Below are 22,136 nucleotides of genomic sequence, written 5' to 3' on the forward strand. Positions count from 1 at the left end.
TGGGTCCAGAGTGAGGACGATTTCAAATATGTCCATACAGTATAGAATAAAGTTAACTGCTATTTTAAATGTTTTTTTTTGGAAAAATCTAAACGATTTTCAGTGCAATTCAAAAAAAAAATTTAATGAAATAAAAATGTGAAGCACCGTGAGATAATTTTGATAAGCGGCATTATGATTGTTGAATAAACTTGAGGCAATCAACAAAAAACTTTTAAACTAAATTTCTGTCATCATAACTCTGCGTGACACTTTACTCGAGGTATAAGATGGTAGCTGTCTGAATTGGTTATCCTTAGTACCACTGTGTGGCTCATCTTCGGGCGAGATCAAGGTCGACGATAGAAAACTGGGACCCTCGCGGTCCCAATTGTCAAATAACAAGTTTTTATGGTGATTATATCGAGCCGACGCGTCTGAATTTCCACCGAAGCTCGTAGAAGCATTGGATTCGTTTTGGTCCATTGGAAGAACTGTGGGTCTGAAGTCTTGACTCCGCTGATCTCTGTGGTCATTCGAACTAACATATTCATCTCGTGCAACTTTGGTAGAAGATCTGTCACGACTAGAGTCACGATACTTCATTGATGACTTGCCCCTTGGAGGCGGTACAACAGGTTGATTATGGGAGTCAAAATGCTGATCGTAATAATTGTTGTTGCGTGACGCCATACGTGGATTGTGAACACTTTTTTCACCGTCCGAGGAACTCTTTTGAGGCGTACCAGAAGAATTGGAACTAGAGACCATTGATTCATTGTTTGATAGCAGATAATGACCTTTCATCGGCCTTTCCGGAACTTTTGGTTGTGTTCTCACGAACTCAACGCAGCCACGCTCTTCGTCAACTTCTATTCGTGAGCCATGTGAGCTCTGTTTATTCATTGCTATTGAGCTTCCAATGTACGAGGCATAACCCAATGATTTGGATTCGTTAGATGAAGGACTAAATTCAATCAAGTTATCACTTCTATCATACCCTGCAGCACCTCTGTGACCCGATAGCTCCAGATCTGTCATGGAACGTTTTTGGTCCAACTTTCCTGAATAATTTATTGCATTTGATGATACATTGTACTGATGATTGATGTTACTTGGTCGGGAATTTAAAGAGACTTGAGATCCGGAACGGCCTTTTCGTGGTCCCATTGGGAAATTAGCATTTGTATTGTGGCTGGAATTAAGAGAATCGACGTTATTTTGCGATTGCGATAAAATCCTTTCCCGAACTCGATGAGATTCACGTCTGGAGTATCGCTTGCTTGGTCGTCTTTGAAACTGGATTTGCCTTCTTGGTTGAGGAGCTTTCGCAGATGCTCTAAGTTGAGCCTCTGTTCGACCACTGTATCTGAACTTTGACTGCATCCTTACAAAACTTTGTCTGTCGCGCAGTTCAGGCACATTTGAGCTTTGAAGGCGGTAAAACATGTGGAATTCAATTGCACATTTCCATAAATGCTTACAAACTTTGCTGCTTTTGAGAGTAAACTGGAATACATGCAGTTTCTCGTCGCCATTTGGGTCTGAATCTGCCACGTGTATGAACAGCTGTTTCTTGTTGAAGTAGAGACGAGTCATTTTCTGCCACAGAAAAAGACCAATCCTTTCTTCACCATCGTAAATCAGCATACCGAAAGGCGTCAGCCCCAACTTGTAGATATTCAAGTCCTTTCCCAGAACTTCGTGCATCGATACCCCATACATTTCAACGTCCTTCAGCTTGTTGATGTACCTAAAATATTCATGTTCCACTGTTTACAGAACAATCAAACAGCAAAACTAAACGGTTGATATTATTTAGGTTTTGACGCTTATCATTATTGAATGTACCAAGATCCAATTCACCTTGCAACAATTTGGCTGTTTCAACCTCATTTTAATCTGACTTCTACTGAAACTTGTTTATCGAAAATGTTTAGATACCTGTCCTCGCACTGCGCTGGACTCGTGTCTCCAAGAGATGCCCACTCTAGCATCACCTGCCTCTCGAATTCTGCAGTCTGAATTGCCTCTGGGGCAAATCTGAATTCAGAAACAGTTATGATATCATGCTCATGTGACTCAAAGTCGCCCAGTTCTGACTGGACATTGAGAGCTGCCAGCTGCACTGCTAAATCAATGGGCACTGGTAGGTCTCCATTGGCGACATCCTGCAAACAGTCACTGTTCCGTAAAACGCATCACCAATTCACTCATCGCAATAAAGTTTGATTCATGTTTGACTTAAGGCCAATATTATTTTTTTCTTCGATTCCTCCTGAACTTTGATTCTGTTAAATTATAGGACTGTTTTTCACCAAACATTAAACAATAATTCAATCAATTCTTTTGACATTTCAAACTCAACGTAAATAAAAAAACTTATAGTCATAAGGATCATTGCAAAGAGGATTAAAAAACTTTTCGGCAACCCGGATGTCTTTGAATCTGACGCAATTAATCGGTTCGACACATTAGTCATTTGAGTCTCAAGTAAAACTGATTTTTCATTTTTCACATTTTATGAACACGGGAACATATTACAGGACCTCACATAACATACGACACTCCCAAAATTTTAACTCCCAGGAGTATATTGAAAAGCAGAAATTTAAGAACGAGCAAAAATGAAAAAAAGTTGCAAGGACGCCAATCAAAAGTGCATAAAACCTGCTTTACAATATAGAATCACAGTACATTTACTACAAGACAGAGGCTCTTTAATTGATATCCTTACAGGCTCAGCGGTGAATCGAACCTTATTTTTCACATGTTAACCCAAAAACTAGAAACAACCACAGGTTTTTACAGATTTGACTAAAAAAACTGGAGAGCTACGATAGATTATTCGAGAACGTTGAGCCTTCAGAACTTAGAAATAATCAAATATAACAGACTTAATTTTCATTTTCCTTTAGAGGCCCGTTACTTTCATATTATGAAACAAGGTTTTAAAAAGAAGAGCATTATTATCAATTCAGATTAGAATTAACATCAAAAATCAAACAGAGAAAGTTTTAACGTACCCATTTTACACCATGTTATAAGAAGATTTAAAACACTACAACAACAGAAAAATCCTCAACCTAAGTGAATCTTCGAATAGATATCATTGATTATCTAAACAGGTAATGTTATCGGCCTCCATAATTCTTCACACAGAGTCACTTATCATATTTACCGGAAAAATGTCAATCAGTGTAAACAAAAACATTGATTCATAACACAATAAATCAACCATAAGGGTAATCGACCAAGGTTTTTTGAGAACAAACAACAAAAGAATACGCCCACCGAGCACCCCAATCCCCCCAACAGTCATCGAAATTGCCATAATAATCAGAAACGACAATAAGGAGGGATAGAAAGTTAAAAAAAGTAAAGCCTCAAAAACTTTTCCCGGCCAAACTATTAAAGAAACATGCCAAGACAATACAAAAGTCATCAACAACCAACAGGAAAAAAAACGATCCAAATCAGAGAAATAACACTCGCAATAATTACCAAACTTATTAAAAAGGAGGAGGGCACCCCATTAGAACCGAAAAAATCGAAGAAAGTCTAAAACGAAGAAAGTCTAAGTTGCGAAAAACTTACAGAATCTGTAGAGAACAAATTAAATGACAATATCGAAAACAATCGGAGCATACAGGAAGTTTCACAATTACAGCGGGATACCTTGCGCGCAAAAAATGAAGATAGAGTTGATTACAAAATTTGCCAATAAGCCAAATTACCAACATAGCTGGTAGATTGCCAGAAAATAGCCGCAATAGCTTTGTAGATCTGCAGTCTCAAAAAACAGTAAGACAGACCAAAAAAATCGTCTTTTCATTGAAGGCCGATATATAGAAAAACTCGCTCTATTAAGAGCGAAAAATGACGTCACACACGCACTTCAGTTGAAAATGCACGAACCAATGAACAAAAAGCAGATTTGAAGTGATTGTGACGTCATATGGTCGTAACAAAAATCGCGACGACGAAATAAAAGACATAGCAGGACAAGTCCTGACGTACAATTCAAAGAATTTTCATTGACTAAACAGAAAACTAAACCTAGAATGGACTATTAATGGATTGGGAAAACCATTTAGAAAAAAAAATCCGATCCAAAAAATCGAAAAAACAGTAAAAATCAAAGTGAAATTGCCGCATATGAAAAAAAACCACAAGCCAGAAAGCGAATTTTTGTTCAAACACTGTGTTCTCATTCTACTTTAAAATTAGAGCGAAAAAATTTCACGCCGCAAAACCACTCGCTTTTTCGCTCCACTTCCTGTTTCGGCGTGACCAAAATCACTACTCCAATTTGACTTCAAAAATCATGAAAACGTGTGAACAGATCTTAAAAAAAAAGACAGCGCCCAGATACAATCAAATTCTTTGAACTGTAAAAAACCAAGAGAAGGCCAATAATAGCCCCAGCTATCGCTGCGCGGCTATTAATAAGCCCAACTGGATTTAATTAACCGCATCTTGAGCAGCACCGCGCATTCGAAAGTTATTATTTATATTTCGTGGATAAAATTAACCACAGGAGTGTTCCTCAAGAGATTAAATCATTGAGTTTCAAAAAAGTTCTCACATAGGCAAGGCAAAAAGTTATTCAACTACATGGCATATTTTTGTTTCAGTCTATCAAAGAAATTCCACGTTATTTTATTAGTTCTGATTTCAAGTTTGGCAACGAAGAAGAAACTGATCTGTTGCCGAAAAATAAGGTATCCGGTTCGGCACAATAATCTGAGCTTCAAATCTAATTTCTGAGAGCTTCACCCAAGTTCTTATCCCATTCCAGTATTCAGCTTCCTCCAAATACGTTATTAAAAAGGTTAAGTCTTCATGAACTTTTAAATACAGAGGCGGCAAGAGGTTGGACTTCAGAGTTGCTCTTTATAATCTGAGCAATTCGTACCCACCTCATTCTCTTATTGAAGACTTCGATAACTATGTATTAACTTTTCCTTTATTCCAAGCATTCGGAAGCGAACATAAAGTGGGGACATATTGGAGCTCGAGCGCGATGACCGTTGGTATGTAACGCTAGACGCTTCGATGTATTACTCCTGATAAAGATCCAAACATTCAGAGACTTGGCGATTCTTGTTCTGACTTTGTATCCAACCTCAATATTTGGTCGACAATAGATTTTCTGTTATCCTCAAACCGAGATCTTTGATGGTCATTTTTGGAAATAACAGACATAACAACTGCTGATACAATCTTTCTCTTTTCAGATCCACGCTAATTGTACATCGGGTTCCCAAGAAAGTTTTCTGGAAATAACCTTTTAGCGGTATTTCGCTAGTTTAAACCGATATTTATTAAAACGCATAGTTTTTTTGACACATTAAGATTTCGATAGCCACAAAAAACTACGCAATATTTTATTTACAACAATTGCGTTTTTTAACAGCCGCATCGTTGAGGTTTGCATTGAAAAAAGGTCCGGATTGTATCTTGGATCTCTCATTTCGAAATATTTTTTGCATTTTTACATCACAATTGCAAGAAAATCTTTTTTTCATTTAAAGGTCCAATTATTAAGAGATTCCGTTATGTTCCAATAAGGTCCAAAAAATATTGTGTTTTATGAGTAAAGCCCATGGTTTTCATTGCTCCGACAAATCGTTTTCGTTTTTAATGAATTCGTGATGTTTCCCAGCATTTGATGTTCTTTTTGTAGTCTCGTGCATAAGTCTAACTAATCTGTATAATTAATATGTCTAATTCGGTATTTAGGATCTAGGGAGATAAAGAAACTATTTAATGCTTTCAGCTGATGCTTTTTTTGATAATATAACTCGATAAGTATCCATTGGATTCATCAATTCATCATTTATTTTTGATAGATTTTTTGTCAAATTAGCTATTTCCGTAACATTTGGTATATTTTGTTTTAATAGAGAATCAGCAAGAGCACGACCGGTTTTGGCCTAGGTGGTGAACTTTATAGATTAAAAATTATTCAGATTGTACTGGTGCGCTGTAAAAATTATTTTGAAATACTTTGCCTTTTTTTCTTTATCTTGGTTACAAACCAAAATAATTTCAAGTGAAGACAGCGCTGATTACAAAATTTGCCAATAAGAAGCCAAATTACCAATAAACCAAATTGGATTTAATTAACCACATCTTGAGCAACACCGCGCATTCGAAAGTTATTATTTATTTTTCGAGGATAAAATTAACCATAGGAGTGTTCCTCCAAGAGATTAAATCATTGAGTTTCAAAAACAGTTCTCACATAGGCAAAAAGTCATTCAACTACATGGAATATTTTTGTTTTCAGTCTATCGAAGAATTTCACGTTAGTTTATTAGTTCTGATTTCAAGTTTGGTAACGAAGAAAATACTGATCTGTTGCCGAGAAATAAGACGGTATCCGGTTCGGCACCATAATCTGAGCTTCAAATATAATTTCTGAGAGCTTCACCCAAGTTCTTACCCCATTACACAGTATTTAGCTTCCTCCAACTACGTTATTCTCCAAAAGGTTAAGTCTTCATGAACTTTTAAATACAGAAGCGCCAAGAGGTTGGACTTTAGAAATGCTCTTTATAATCTGAGCAATTCGTACCCACCTCATTCTCTCATTGAAGACCTCGATAACTATGTATTCACTTTTCCTTTATTCCAAGCATTCGGAAGCAAACATAAAGTGCGGACATATTGGAGCTCGAGCGAGATGATAATTGGTATGCAAACGCTAGACGCTTCGATATATTACTCTTGATAAAGACCCAAACCTTCAGAGACTTGGAGATTCTTGTTCTGACTTTGTATCCAACTTCAATTTTCTGTCATCATTAGATTTTTTGTTATCGTAAAACCGAGATTTTTGATGGTCATTTTCGGAAATAACAGACATAAAAACTGCCGATACAATCTTTCTCTTTTCAGATCCAAGCTAATTGTACATCCGGTTCTTAAGAAAGTTTTCAGAAAATACCCTTTTAGCGGTCTTTCGCTAATTTAAACCGATATTTACAAAAAAACTAAGTTTTTTGACAAATTAAAAGATTTCGCTAGCCACAAAAAACTATTACGCAATATTTTAAAACAATGACGTTTTTTAACAGCCGCATCGCTGATGTTTGCAATGGAAAAAGGTCCGGATTGTATTTTGGATCTGTCGTTTTCAAATACTTTTTGCATTTTTTCTTTCATCCCAATTGCAAGAAAATCTTTTTTCATTTAAAGGTCCAATTATTAAGAGATTCCTTTATGTTCAAATAAGATCCAATAAAAAAATATTGCGTTTTATGAGTAAAGCTCATGGTTTTCATTGCTCCGACAAATCATTTTCAATTTTTGATGTTTGCCAGCATTTGATGTTCTTTTTGTAGTCTCATGCATAAGTCTAATTAATCTGTATAATTTATATGTTTATCTCGGTATTTAGGATCTAGGGAGCTAATAGAGAAACTATTTAATGCTTTCAGTTGATGCTTTTTTGACAATCTAATTCGATAAGTATTCATTGGATTCATCAATTCATCATTTATTTTTGATAGACTTTTAGGTCAAATTAGCTATTTCGGTAACATTTGGTATATTTTTTTAATAGAGAATCAGCAAGAGCACGACCGGTTTTGGCCTAGGTGGTGAACTTTATCGATTAAAAATTATTCAGATTGTACTGGTGCGCGGTAAAATTTATTTTGAAATACTTTTGCCTTTTTTCTTTATTTTGTTTACAAACCAGAATAATTTCTAATTAAACCTCATTGAAAGGTCAAATCGACGCGCAATGTGAGGCCAGAGAAAATAAAACAATTTCAGCGAAAAGAGCAAATGGTTTTTCAGCTTTAACGCCATTTGCAGAAAATTTTTTGTGAAATGTTTAATTGTCTGTATTCAGTGTTAATGTGTAGTCTTGATTACGATTGTAATGTTTTATGGTTTAAAATTTGTTTTTAAAAATAATGGTTTTTTTAAAATTTGCCATTTTCAATGTTATTTCTGCAACCTCTTAGCGTGGTCTCGTTAAAGAGCGAGATCGCAGTCTTTTTTAATTGAGTAACAATGCAGTCTTAATTGACGTTTTTTTAATTAATCGCGTTGACACACGTTTTCAAAAACAAATACTTTTTACAACTTCCAAAATTTTAGGCTGTCTTTTGCTGTCTTGTCCGATCATCACTTCAATGGCACATTAATGAAAAATTGCCTATCACATTAATGGCGCCGAAACAAGGCGCGAGTGATTATATTCAATTTTTTTGGTGTAGATTTTGATCGTATAGGCTTCGACACCGTTTCCTCGCAAAAATGAAATAACTTTTTGATTTCTGCCTGTAATTGTTCTTTCTGTAGTTCAGTTTGCTCTTTCGGTGAAATAAAAGTCATTTGGTTTAGTTCAATTTTTATCTGATGCGAATTTGGCTAATTTATCTGATGCTAAGTTTTCCAAAAAAAATGAATAAACTATGGTTTTGGTCATAAGTAATGCTTATTATTTGATTTTGTTGTTTGTGTTGTCTCTAACGCTTCATAATGGCAGCTATCATCGGCCCTCTTATGAGTTGTTTTTTCATTTGCACAGTGATTAGAGCTAAATCGATTTTTCAAATGGGTAAACGAATTATTTTTGAACAAATGATTTTTTAAAAGTTTCTCTTCCTCATTTGGTTGACAAATAAGTCAAAAACGTGATTGAGCGGGGTCCGAACATTATGTGCGAACGCACATTACCGAGCTTCCTTGTTTGTTATAAAAAAGAAGACACATTTCAAGCAAGGAGCCTGTGCAGATCCTCTTGACGTTGTACCTAGTGGGTATCGTTAGATCTAAGCACAAATTTCAAATGGTCTGCCAACAGTAGCAATACCGAGAAAAGAACGATGTGAAGGTCATCTGAAACAGCAAAGGACCCAAAAAGCAGCATTGTGGTACCCCTGAAGATACAGAGTTCTTCTATGATTTCATACCATAGCGTGCGCGTTGGCTTCTTCCCTCCAAGTAGTTAGAAAACAGATTCAACGGCTATTTTGTAAATCCCAATCGTAGTTTTTCAGCAAGATAGAATGCTTTATTTTATCAAAATCTTTGAAAAAATCGACGAGAACAAGGAAATTGAAATTGTTAGCCACACCTAGGCTTTCATATATGCGTGACGAGTCGTATATCAGTTGCAAAATTATCCATTGGCTATTTCGGTGATACCAGGAACAATTATTTGATTTTATTCTCCCAGCAGCGATAACAAAATTAGTTTTGGTCTAAATGTAGTATTTTTTTACTTCAACCTTTTAGTTTTGTCTACTTGTTAATTTTTCGCAATCAAGACAGGTCAAAAATATTTTCTGGTGAATTGCCGGTCAGATTCTTCAGTTAAGTTTTTATCTGTTGTTATTATTTTGAATCTTTTATTAAAACCTTGAAAATTGCGTCATTTGAAATACAACATTCTTCTAAGATTGCATACCATTGCTCCCGCGTTGGCTTCTTCCCTCCAAGAAATTAGAAAACGGCTTCAACAGTTATTTTGTAAATCCAAATCATAGTTTTTCAACAAAATAGAATGCTTTATTTTATCGACAGCTTTGAAATAAATCGATCAGAACAAGGATATTGAAATCGTTAGCCACACCTAGGTTTTCATATACGCGTGACAAGTTGTATATCAGTTGCATAATGTCCAATATTCTTGGAAGATATCCAAATTGAATTTGGGATGCTCATGAACCGCGTTGAACATCGGACTTCGGACGCGTCGGCAGTTCTTGACTTCAATTCTACAGCCATTCTTTTTTAATTCGGCGGCCATTGATGTTCGCTTCTAAATCGGCGGCCACTGGCATTTGCGTGTGTTCCAGTGCGTGCTTCTGATGTGTGTTCCAGACTACACTTATCAAATTGTCAGAGTAGTTTTTATTTTGAATACTTTTGTATAACAGGTAGTTTTAGAGCGCAAGGTCCAGCAAGAATAGGCTATTCCCTCAAAATAATTCCTACTAAATTGTGGCGCAGAGTTAGACTGACTTTTGCGTGCTGGAGTTTGATGATCCACAATTGTGAACAAATGTAGAAGGTAATTATGGACAATAAAGATGAGAGCATGTTAGTATACCAAATACCACGTCTAGCATGATAGCCGATATAACTTCAAATGGCACGGAGTCGACTGTATAAGCTCATAACGCGCATGTTTACGCAAGCAAAATTCGTTAATCAATTAGAAGCTCAACAATAGCTATTTCAAAAACCAAGTACCTGAACCAAAAGGGACTACATGAAAGGCAAAAGGGACTACATGACCTTCAATTAGTTTACGTTGACCGCTAAAGCTTAAGAGAAACTTTCACCGTACTAGTACGTACTCTAAGGCGCAGCGGGGACAATGTGAGATATTCCACTGGAAAATCTTCACACAAAAAGCAACCGATGCGCGGAAGAAAATAATGTCCAGCATCCCCCATATATTGTCTTAGCTATTGGATAACCTTCTGTTGTATCCCCTTGGGACTTGAGTTTCTGTCTGTCGTATAAATTGACGGACAAAGCTTTCTAATTCTTCAGAGCAAGATCTCTATTGAGGCTGTTAGATGCGTTCTTGGCATCAGCCAGAAGGATAGTTTCCGAGGAAAACCATTTTTTTCCCAAGGCACAGCTGTACGTATCCCCGCCAATTGGAGATCAAGTTAAAGGCAATTCGCCCATACTCTTCCTAAGCCCTTGTCAATGGCAATCGTTCAAACCCCGTTCATTTATCGAGTGCAATTAAACAGCAACTGTTGCAAGAAATCAGAAATCTTGTTCGTTGGCGATTCTGATTACAAGTTCGGAATTCTGATTACAAGTTCGGAAATCTGATTACAAGTTCGGACAAAGTTTTGCAGAGCTCGCTTGAGAAGAATTTATGGTGTCAAAAATTGTCTCCATTCCCCTGCATCAGGACTAGCTGGATTATGTCTTCCATTTGTTTTCATAGCAGCACGTTTTATTTGAGCTGCTAATCGAAATTAGAGGGATGGAACGGTAAATCCTATAATTTCAGATTGGTTACATATTAAGGGCAGGCATTCTGAACAAATGTTTGCTTTCCATGTACAAGATTAGGAACCCTTCGATCTTCTCCCATGACAACCAGGATTCCCTCTTCATCGGATGTTAATAGAAAACTGCCCTTTGAATCATCTGAAAACATTCGAAACCTCAATCGTCTCCATTTCTTGGTCGAAGTTTAAATTCATCTACTGCTCGTTTTTTAAATAAGTTTTTTAAGCGCTCCTGCAGAGCTTTTGCCTCATTGATAAAATAATCTACTTTGCACCTGATCCAAAAATTGGGCCCTCTAGACAAGGTGTTTGTTACTGAAACTGTCATTTCTTGATCTTGCAAGAAGTAATTGAGGGAATATCATGCTGCTGCAAATTATAGCGCTTTCAGTCAGTGGGCATCGTCAAGAGTCTTAAGGAGAAAGATACTAAGTACTTCACAAATAGTAGTATTAGTAGCAAAGTTGGACCCATTCAGTTGTCCAAAAATTTTAGTTTCTGACCTCTGTTGCAGTTTCCTCATTGGCAGATAATGAGCTAGGTACATCTGCTTTCCTCCGTGAAGCGATTACAGAAATGCAAAAACATTTTGGACATTGTAATTTTACATAAACACTTCCCATATTTTGAATACATTTTAAGCACAAGGTTGTAAAAAAAGTTTTTCAAGGATTAAGTCTCATTTGATTTTAATTACACCAGGCCGACAAACTTGACACGCCCTAGGTTGCATTTAAAAAATCTTCAGTCCTTACTACTCGATGTTTGGTTATGTGCAGTTCTCCACGGCTATGCTGACGGGAAGTACTAGAACACATTCTGCGTTCGACGTTACATTTATTGGGTCTTTCCCATTATAGCCCACCCCATGAAATTATAGCCCCCCATTATGGTGAAATTACCATGATTGGGGGAGGGCTATAGGTTATCTGACCACTACGCTGGGGGGAGGGCTATAATGGGAAAGACGCCATTTATCTTCTTTTAAAGCAATGGGAAAAATAAGTTATGCATTTGACTATAAAGACCGAGGGAGTAATTAAGCTTAAAGTCGCTGTTGATAGTTCTGCTGTTCATTTAAAAAACATGTTGTCGCAATTTCTGCAGCTTTCCAATTTCTCTCATTTGCCACTTAATTGAAAACCATGTCTGAGAGCAGCAAGTAATTATCGGTAAAACGTTACATAAATAGGCGTTTAGCTTTGATTTCTGCTGACATCTTAGTGATATGTTTCTGTTGAGTTCGTAAACTGCCCATAATTTTTTTTTGTTTTGAGAATGAGCAGCTTTCAACCCAAGAAAGATTTGCTGCCCAAGATGAAAGTTGGAACCCACGGTCGCGTTTTCCCGATCAGGCAGATAGTGACCAATAGACGCCGATATGCTTCCCTTGACGTTTTAGAGGTATGTTTTGCTATAATTAAGTCTCACTTAAATTTAATTACCCCGGGTTGACAAATTTGAAGTCACGGTTTCTGAATTACATTGCTTCTCACTTATTAGTTTAATATCATCAGCAAAAGCAAAACAAATTACATCAATAATTTGCTTAGGCGTCACTGATGAAAATGATGATCGAAAAATGAATAAAAAATTTGCATAATTTTCTTGATCATCCATTCTAAGTCAATTTTACTTTTGCTAATGGTAAAGGGGATTGGCTTCCAGAACTATTTCGTTGTAAATGTTCCGGAATTTTAATATATGGTGGTCCTTCGTATGTTCAGTGCGATGTTTGCCAATGGAGTTTAGATGATCATTTTAGCTGACATGCCACTGCATTTGATATGCATAAATATGCCGCAACCATTTGATAAGTGGGGACTATCAGTAGCCCCAATGCCTGGAAGAGGAAGAGGCTTGGTAACAAATCTGAGAAGCAATGATTTAAAATCATTGTCACGCCCCTATTTCGTCCCTCATAGTTACGTGATTATTTTCCTTTAAATATACATAAATAAGTGCTTTAATCTAGTTCATATTCAGATAGATTTCAGGCCATATATAGCTAGTATTTTCATCTAGGCCTGTAACCCCTAATTTGTTTATGTTTATGAGAAACAACCGCAGATTGACAGTTTATTGATAAACATATCAAGTGCCTAAAAGCCTCACTATTTACTTTTTTGAAATTCTTGAAGATAAATTCGCATAATTAGTAAATAACTTCATGAGAGATTATGTACTTGGTGAAGTAATTATTCTGATAAAGTAGGTGCTAATACGGAACTTGTATATGTACTTAACAAACATCAAGAGACGTACAAAAGCCGGAAATCGCCCAACTTGTAGATCAGTAAATATTTGCGAAGGACCAATACAACTCAAGGTACAGTCCTGCGGAACCCACGATCACCGGAGAACCAGCCTGACAATCAGTTGATTAACATCTTTGAAAACCTTGATAGAACTGGAAAACTTCTTGTTAATAATTGTTAACTTATTTTTACTGTAATAATTAAAGATTGAACCGGATAAATCTTTATAAATTACTAAGTTAAATCAGGCTTCCTAGGAGCATAATTACAAACGATTAAAACTCTGGAATACAAGACAAACTACTGGATATATCGCACATCCGAACCGCTCAATAAAAGGCTATCACTAGCTAAATTTATTCAAAATATATCGGCTAAAAATCGCACTGTGAAACATCTAAGTAAGTCCTCGTAAAATGCTGATCATTCAAGTTAATTACCTCCAATATTAACCTCAGAGAACACCATGAGGAACACTCTTAAAATCAGTGCGTAACAATCATTAATTTGTCTGAGATGAAGTATTTCGAATAGCATTATTGTTCACGTCGCCAACAAATATTACAGATTAGAAGGCAGCGTGTTTTGAGAATATCGTTTCAAAAAATTTTAAAGAGCTCCGAAGAAGAGAAATTGGGATACCAGACACCTTATCGTCACATCAGGCTTTTCTTGTATTCATAAAATTAGTTACCTGTTTCAGCTGCCAGTAAAAATAATATTTGGTCAGTTCCTCTTTAACCAACTGAGGCTGAGACGGGAAGAATTTGACTCGGAATTGCAGTGTGTAGACGTTATTGACGCCAATGCTGACCTGCTTCTTTATTCGTTTGCTTGGTTCCAGCCAATGACAAACGTTATCACTATCGCAGTATTGCAGTCCAAAGAAGTCTTTTTCGCTCAGCTCCAAATTAAAACATACTTTATCCAATAGTTCATCACCAAGTGCCTTTTTAGGTAACATGAAACTTTGGTTTTCCCCGTCAAGCAGAAGTATATGCACGTTCAAAAGAGAAGGGTCATGTTTAGCTGGAGATGGCGTAGCTCGATTACCTGTAAAAAAATAAATCTTAACTGAATAAACTCTTGAAATAAATTTTGCCCGAACAAATATTCAAACCACGTAATTGAAAGTTAGCAACTGTATAGATAGACCAAAATTTTACCATTTCGAGAGCCTTCACTGGTAGTCTGTTTGTGACGCTTCGCGGCGAAACTTTGTCTAAGAAATTTAAACATCCCCAAGCATTGACAAAGCACATCAGTCCATATCTGAAACAACCACTAAGTGCGGGCTAGTATTTCGAAGTAGTCATTGAAATCCGCATTTCGGAAGACTTGAGCTGTGCATAAGCTGCTTAAGTCTTATCTTTTTTCTTTTGCGTCATGAGAATTAAAATTTCTATATAAACCTAGACATCACTGCATCAGTATAACTCTTTTAGAGCAGCGTCCTGAGAATTGAATTTCTATATAAGTTAATTTGTTATGAATCTAGCCTCCCCTCCTGCACTATGGCACTGCAAGAACTATCAATGTCAGTCGCCCGTTTGTGCTTAAGTCTATCTACAAAAAACCGTCAATTAAAAGAAACCGTCTCCCCAAAATGAGTTGTCGGTCAACTCGTTAGCGGCAAGTCAACTATTTAGACATTTATAAATTTTGACAGTAGACAAGGTCAACTTATACAAAATAAAGAACTCCGGATGGAGTAAGGGTTTCCAAATGGTGATTTTGATTCCAGGTTTGAATAGAAATTACAAGGAGATTTAAGACGACACTCCCGCTACCTCTTTTAATATGGCTCAAATTGAAGCTTCGGCAAAAGGACACCGGCGCATTATCAAACCCCACACAAGCACAGTATGGAGCTATATAGAATCGCGAAGCTAATTTTTATAAAATCAAGTGTAAGGTTTCTGTTCTTTAGGCAAACGCCTCTGTCGATCAGCTCTATCGTGAAGGGCTCATTTCCCTATCAAAATGAAGTTTTAAATTTTCCCGTAATCTAACGTTTTAATCTAAACACTATTGCTTCCGGTACATCATTCCATTCATTCGGGGATTTAACGGTTTTTATAAAATTAAGTGTAAGGTTTCTGTTCTTTAGGCAACCGCCTCTGTCGATCAGCTCTATCGTGAAGGGCTCATTTCCCTATCAAAATGAAGTTTTAAATTTTCCCGTAATCTAACGTTTTAATCTAAACACTATTGTTTTTTTTTGAAACATGTAAATTACTCAGACTATAACCCTAAGGTTAGATATCTACATGCTCTAAAATGTTAAATAAATTAATCAGCATTGTTATTAATATAAAAATCTTCAAATTGTGGCTGTTCGTTTTTATAGGTAAAAATAGGATTTGAAGGCTCCTATTTGTCTATTAACGGGTACCTTCCTGTGTTGATCGAGCAAAAACTCGGTTAAAACATTTTTAAAGCAAGTTTTACTGTTAAAAGTTCTTATTGAAGAGGGCAATTTGTTCCATTTTTGAACGCTTTTCAAGATTAAAGATTTGTTATTCCACTTCGTTTTCGTTTTCTTTTTGATAATAATTTGATTTGTTCTGTTGTTCTGTCTGGCGTTATTGCTTCCGGTACATCATTCCATTCATTCGGGGATTTTACGGTAGATTTTTTAACCTCATTTCCAGTCTGGGCTTTTGCTTTAACAGCTGATCTCTCTCGTATTCCTTTGTTGTTGTTGTTGTTGGGGATTTACAGTTTTCACTGAGGGGATTTTCGTCCCAGTCGTCGTCTTAGAAAATTGTCCTATTATTTCTGCAGATCTGACAGTCACAGCATAGATGGATCTAACGGTACTCCGCAGGCTTCGGTATATATCCTCTTTGTTAGAGTTTTGAATATCTGTATTATTCGACCTCTCTTTTTTCTAAATTCCATAATAGGTGCCTCAGTCTTTCCTTATATGTTAACCGATCCATCGTACAAGTATTATTGCCCTCCTTTGCACTTTTTCTGTGGAGCTGCTAAGCTTTTTCAGCCATGGGTTCCAAACTTCTGCATGGCTTAAAAACAATTTCGGAGTAAATCTTGTAAAAGATCTTTTAATGAGAGTTAGGAATTCAATAGCCTTCTTTATTTTTGTTAGGATGTGCTCTAAAAAGTTCAGATAGCTGTCTGGTTTTCATTTGTTGCTTATCCAATGTGTATTCGAAGTTTCAGTGGTTTTAACGGTTGATGCGATCTATAGAATACCTTGTAGTTAACTGGGTTTCAAAAGTCTCCTCCGAATTCTTTTCACAAATTTGAAAAGTTTAAAGAAATTCAAAAATTCAGCTCGAAGGTTGATTATTTCAATAAAAGTTTAACAAAAGTGCAATGTAGGGACGAGAGCATCTGAAATGGGTTTCAAAGTTCTTATGAAAAGTGACATTCAAATTTTACCTGTGTGGCCCCCGGTGTTATCTTCATTTGCAGATAGAGACCTTGCTCTGTTTTTTTCTCAAAAACGCAGCGTTTGGTCCCAACAATAATGTTGTATAACATAATTATTCTCTGTTATAATCTCAGTTCTGATGTTTGAACAATAAATTGTTATGACAAGTGGTTAAATACACCGTCTCATAAAAATTGAGCAATAAATAAGCTCGTTTAGCTGTCACTTTGAAGTGTTTTTCGTCGGAAAAAACTTTAAATTGTATTACTCGATAGCTTCCGTTTTAAAAATCCATGAGCAAGTTTATAAGTATTTTCAGTGTCACTACATTCCCTTCCGCTGTATAGGCATAAGGTTCCACAGATATTTTACTGAGAAACTCTGCCGTGAATTCATACCCATGAGTTTCATTTGAAAGTCGCGCTTCATCGTCCAAGAGAGCAAATTTCTTTTGATTCAATAACTGAAATTTTCTGTGTCGCCTCCTTTCTCAGGTTAATTTCACGGAGCCAAATTTTTAAATTGCCGTTGATTTTCTCGACAGATGCAGTAGGTGGCAAGCAGGGAAGGTCATATATGGATAGCTGTTCTTTGCAGGGCAAACTGTTCTCTTGTATTTGTTGTCCAATCAGCTCTTTGGCTTTTATCTCGGCCTGTACCTTAGTTTCCAATTTTTTGAATTTTTGAGCCGTTTTCAAAACCATTTTACAAACTGCCCCAGCACCTCCTCGTTTTCAACGAGTTTTCATGGAGCTATTGCAGCCGCCCGTGCGCAATATGTATTATCTTTTGTAGTTGAGCGTGGTACACTTAATTAAAATACAAGGATTGAAGTTTAATTAATAAGTACATAAAAGCAGAAGAGAATTGTTTCAAATAAATGAAGATCTAATTGAGTGATTAACTCTGAAGGTAGGTTTATTATTCAATGAGTGAGTTTTATCCTCAGTTTTGCCCGTACCCAATATCGGTTTTATCACCGTGGTAAATTAACAAAGTAAATACTGATATGTCACAATTGTTAGTATTGCTCGAAGCCCGAGCTTTGTCTATTTCAATATGTCGACACCTATCAAGATTGAGTCAGTCATTAATCAAGAAAAAAATTAAAATTTAAACTAAATCTTTGACCTTGAAACCCAAGGTTTTTAGTACACCCCTTTTTTTACATACGTGTGACACTCACACTGCCCCCTCTCAATAAAAATAGAGTGTGCCACTCACTCACATAAAATCAAACAAATTTTACAGCTCTCGATACATAAGCGTTTTAAAATACAAAAAGTTTGTACTTTTCATATAAAAAGTTTAGGTATCATTTTTCGTCATTCATGAGTTTCTCTGCCTCGTCCAGCCCGAAATTGTTGTACGCTTCTCGCGCCCCATCGTTCATCAGTATTTGGTATGCTCGATTAATGGTCTTGAAAAACTCCTCATCTCCACCAGCATCAGGGTGAGTCAACAAGCTCATTTTGTGGTAGTGTTTTTTGATCTGATCTTTTGAAGCAGAACTTTTTACCAACAAAATCTCGTACAATGTCGCAGGCCGATTCAGTACATTTTTATTTCGAATATCGAATAAACACTTCTCTGTGGCCTTCGTTTTGGCTCTCTCGTTCTTCAAAGAATGCTTTTGTCTATCAATTATAGTGTCTTTCCTTCGGCACTCACTCGCCAAGTACTGGTTATAGTTTTCCAACTGCTGAAGCTCTGACCTCAATTGGTCATTCTCTTTGTCCATTTTCTCCAGGGCTTCGCTCTTTTTATCAGTATTGACTTTTAGATCGGCCGACTCCTGCTTAAGTAAGTCGATTGACTGCTCTTGTTCGGCATTTCTAGCTGCCGCCGCCTTTAGGTTATCTCTTAGCGCCCCACACTCGGCGCTTAGTTTTCCCAATGCTTCTCTTGTTGCCTCTTTGGCTTTGTCGCGATGTCTGTCTAGTTTTTGTCGAAGCTCGACAAGATCTTTTTGGAGTAAAGAGTTTGTACTCTTCAATTTCTCTAACTGCGCGCACTGGCTTTGCAGTTCCACTTCAGTCGGCAGAGCTCGGGACCGAATATTGGCGGGTGCCAGAAGTTCTAGTGTAGACACCTTCCGAGTCCGTGACAGACAAGATTCCACTCGGTCCACTCCCGGAGAAATCTCCGAAATAATTTTCCACAACTCTGGCATATAGTACAAATATTCACCAATTTGTGGGGTCTCACTGCCTGCTATGTTTAATAAAAAACCATTTTTGCTTCTAAAGTTTCTCAATATTTTCAGTCTTGATCTCAAGACTTCTCCCTTATTTTTAATTGTCTTGACCTCAAGACAACTCTTTTTCATTTTTTTTTATCTCTGTCGCCACTATAGCAGCCGCCCGTGCGCAATATGTATTATCTTTTGTAGTTGAGCGTGGTACTTGTTTAAAATACAAGGATTGAAGTTTAATTAATAAGTAGATAAAAGCAGAAGAGAATTGTTTCAAATATATGAAGATCTAATTGAGTGATTAACTCTGAAGGTAGGTTTATTATTCAATGAGTGAGTTTTATCCTCAGTTTTGCCCGTACCCAATATCGGTTCTATCACCGTGGTAAATTAACCAAGTAAATACTGATGTGTCACAATTGTTGGTATTGCTCGAAGCCCGAGCTTTGTCTATTTCAATATGTCGACACCTATCAAGATTGTGTCAGTCATTAATCAAGTAATAAATGAAAATTTAAACTAAATCTTTGACCTTGAAACCCAAGATTTTTATTACACCCCTTTTTTTACATAAGTGTGACACTCACAGAGCTGTCTTTAGCTCCCCTTACACAAAGTCTGAATCAGTTTGAGTAGACTCGAAGTGAAGTCGCATTTGCAGGAGACGGCATAACAACTCAATTAATCTATTATTAGCTTCAATTCTAGCGCAAAATGGTTCCCTTTGCTCTTTAGCAACGAGCAGTTGTAGCTCTAGGTCAACAACTTGCCCTTTAGGCAAACTGTCTTCTTGTTGAACATTTTTAATTTGCTCCTGTAATTGTAGAGAAGCAACTCCCAGCTTTTCACTGTTTTCTACCGGACGGACTTTCATCCCATTCCATTCATGAATAGTATTAAGCGGCCTTTGGGTTACAGTTGTAGGCTAGAGTTCATCCAGAGCCAGTTCCGTTCTGAAACGGTTTTTAACGCCTCACTTTCCGCAGACTCCGTATTGGACAACTGCTTTTACTTCGTACAATTGTGGAAGATGATACACATGATCTCCCAGCTCTAGTTCCATGGCGCTCTCTAGACAAAACATGTATTGGACCTTATTAAGTAGACTAACATCAATCGAGACATCCCATTGAATTTGCAAATTTTTCCAATTTGTTCTTTCCTGGCTAAGAGCTTGTCATTTTGTAGATTACCGACTACTTGCCTAATTTTGTTTCAACAATTTTTTTGACCTAATTTTGTTGAAACCTTTGACTTTTCACAACAGTTATCTAATTAAGTTCAACTAACGGGTTACTCGGCTGTAGTGCCATTTTCGTTTGAACACCTTCAAATAATAAAGTAGTGCAAAAATTTAATCGTATTAATCAGACTAGAATTTCAGCCAAAAAAATAATGTCATTAATAATAAGGACAATTATCTAACGATTAATTTGCTTTTCATTTCAGTTTCTGTTTCCGACTGTTGTGTTTTCTTCAATAGTCTGGTTTCAGACCTAAATCTTTAATTTCCGAGTTCCGGTAGTTTTACCGACATCCCTTGTAACATTTTGCTAAAATATTCACGGGTAAGTGGATAATAATGTGGAATCAATTGAGAGTTTCCCTGCACAAAAACTTCACCGTCCTACCAAATAATTTTCTTGACGTAACTGACATTGTATGCAGCTTGAAACATACAGTAATTCATTTGGATTCTGATCCCCTCGCAATACAATAGGTGTCCAGAAGATATTTCAATAAGATGTTTTTCCTTTTGTGTACATTTGTTTTTTTCCCACAGTAAAATCTAGATGTCCATACAATATTTTCAGAGTTATAAGCTGTAATTTTTACTTATTGCTTCTTATGGATCCCATGAGAATACCAAAAGTACAACAATTATCTTTCCAAAAACTGAGTCTGTGTCAGCTTTCATCTTGTCAATGCAAGTTTCACTAAAAACCGTTATATTTTGTTTAAACATTCATCCTTTTGATCTTCGTTTTAATTCTTATGCTAAAAAAGTCATTAAGTTTGCCGGGTTTAGATCAGCTGGCAGCGAGACGTGTATTTGGATTCTCTGATGTTTCCACTGTTACTTGGCTTGGCCCTGGTTTCCAGTCGGGGTACTTTTCTTAATTTTCTTTTCTACCAGTGCTTTGTGTAACCTTTTATGAGCTACATTGACTTTCACTTGGAGTTTTTGTACCACTGTTCTGTTTTCCTTGTGTTGCAGTTTTGTATGGCAGTAATGATTTACTAGACGTCTCCATCGAAGTGCTGTTTAACTTTGTTTTTTTTCTTTTTCATTTCGGTCAGCTGTGCTCCGTTATCACTAGATTCTGCCTCTGTATTTGTATCCATCAGTGTTTCAATGTCAGTTTTGGGCTCTAGCAACTTTTATTCTGATTGCCCCACCTCTAGATTAATTTCAACTTGAGTTGGGATCTCTTCTGCTTTTGTGTTCTCGTCACCTACTACCATACTTGTTGCTCGGCTGCAATTTCAGCAAAAATGTCATCAGTTTCATCGCTAGCAGGTCTCTCAGCTATATCAGTTTTGATTTTCCTTTGTGCAATTTTTCAATTTCTAGAGTCTGTCATATTACACAATTTGCTGTTTTATAGTTTTCAAACCTTCAATGATAAAATTTCAGTCATTTGGTATCATTCGTATAACAAGCGGAACACCTTTCAACAATTTGGAAATTTTTGGTTTGCTCGGGTTTTACTGTTGTATTGAACAGCAATACCAAGTACCCAGTTTGGTAAATCGGTCGAAACTGTTTTCGATCGTAGTAGGTTTTTTTGACTCTCTCGTCCTACCTCCAAGTTTGACAGTACTAGTTCGCGGCAAAGCTGCAGCTCTTTTGCTAGGCTACCAACCTTTCGTTATAAATCACTTAGGGGTTGCGAAAATTTGATTTTGGAGTGTTCCGTACATCGTACATGCAATCAAAATGTAGCGCACAAGGAACACCAAACAGAAAAAATTGGAACTTTATTTTGATACAGTCTAAACAGAAATACGATATGAAATTATTATCAATTGGAGATATTTACTCAGGGTGTCGTGGTGTCCCGTATGCACTTTCCTAAACTCTCCTTTACCGTTCAATTTGTTTGTTTAATTATGTAATTTCTCTGAGGATGATTCGCAATTGTAGAGCTGCGATAAATTCCCAATTCATCACAGATATTTTTGAAAAAATTTGACATAAACTTTTTACCCTTTTGACTATGCAATTTTGCGGGGCAACCAAATTTTGAAATCCAACAGTCCGCAACAGACTTTGCAACTGTTTCTGATTCCTGATT

General features: G+C 36.6%; 1 protein-coding gene across 1 annotated transcript; it reads right to left on the bottom strand.

The window, feature by feature from the left end:
• LOC142336247 (band 4.1-like protein 5) lies at positions 1 to 14,516 on the bottom strand. The gene is made up of 4 exons (XM_075384930.1): positions 14,410 to 14,516; positions 13,938 to 14,296; positions 1,924 to 2,150; positions 1 to 1,732 (listed from the first exon to the last, which is right to left on the bottom strand). Exons 1-4 carry the CDS (start codon positions 14,480 to 14,482, stop codon positions 220 to 222), a joined length of 2,172 nt encoding a protein of 723 aa, XP_075241045.1. The 5' UTR covers positions 14,483 to 14,516; the 3' UTR covers positions 1 to 219.
• Positions 14,517 to 22,136: the final 7,620 nt, after the last annotated feature.

This window comes from Convolutriloba macropyga, chromosome 3, assembly GCF_964194025.1.
Source record: "Convolutriloba macropyga chromosome 3, txConMacr16.3, whole genome shotgun sequence".
NCBI lineage: Eukaryota > Metazoa > Xenacoelomorpha > Acoela > Convolutidae > Convolutriloba > Convolutriloba macropyga.

What these genes read in the sequence shown, in the direction of transcription:
- LOC142336247 (XM_075384930.1), bottom strand. Translation starts at nt 14,482, where the DNA reads ATGTTTAAATTTCTTAGACAAAGTTTCGCCGCGAAGCGTCACAAACAG. An exon ending in CAGTGAAGGCTCTCGAAATG is followed by an intron (nt 14,297 to 14,409) that starts GTAAAATTTTGG and finishes ATTTTTTTACAG; the next exon opens with GTAATCGAGCTACGCCATCT. An exon ending in CCAGCGCAGTGCGAGGACAG is followed by an intron (nt 1,733 to 1,923) that starts GTATCTAAACAT and finishes TGAATATTTTAG; the next exon opens with GTACATCAACAAGCTGAAGG.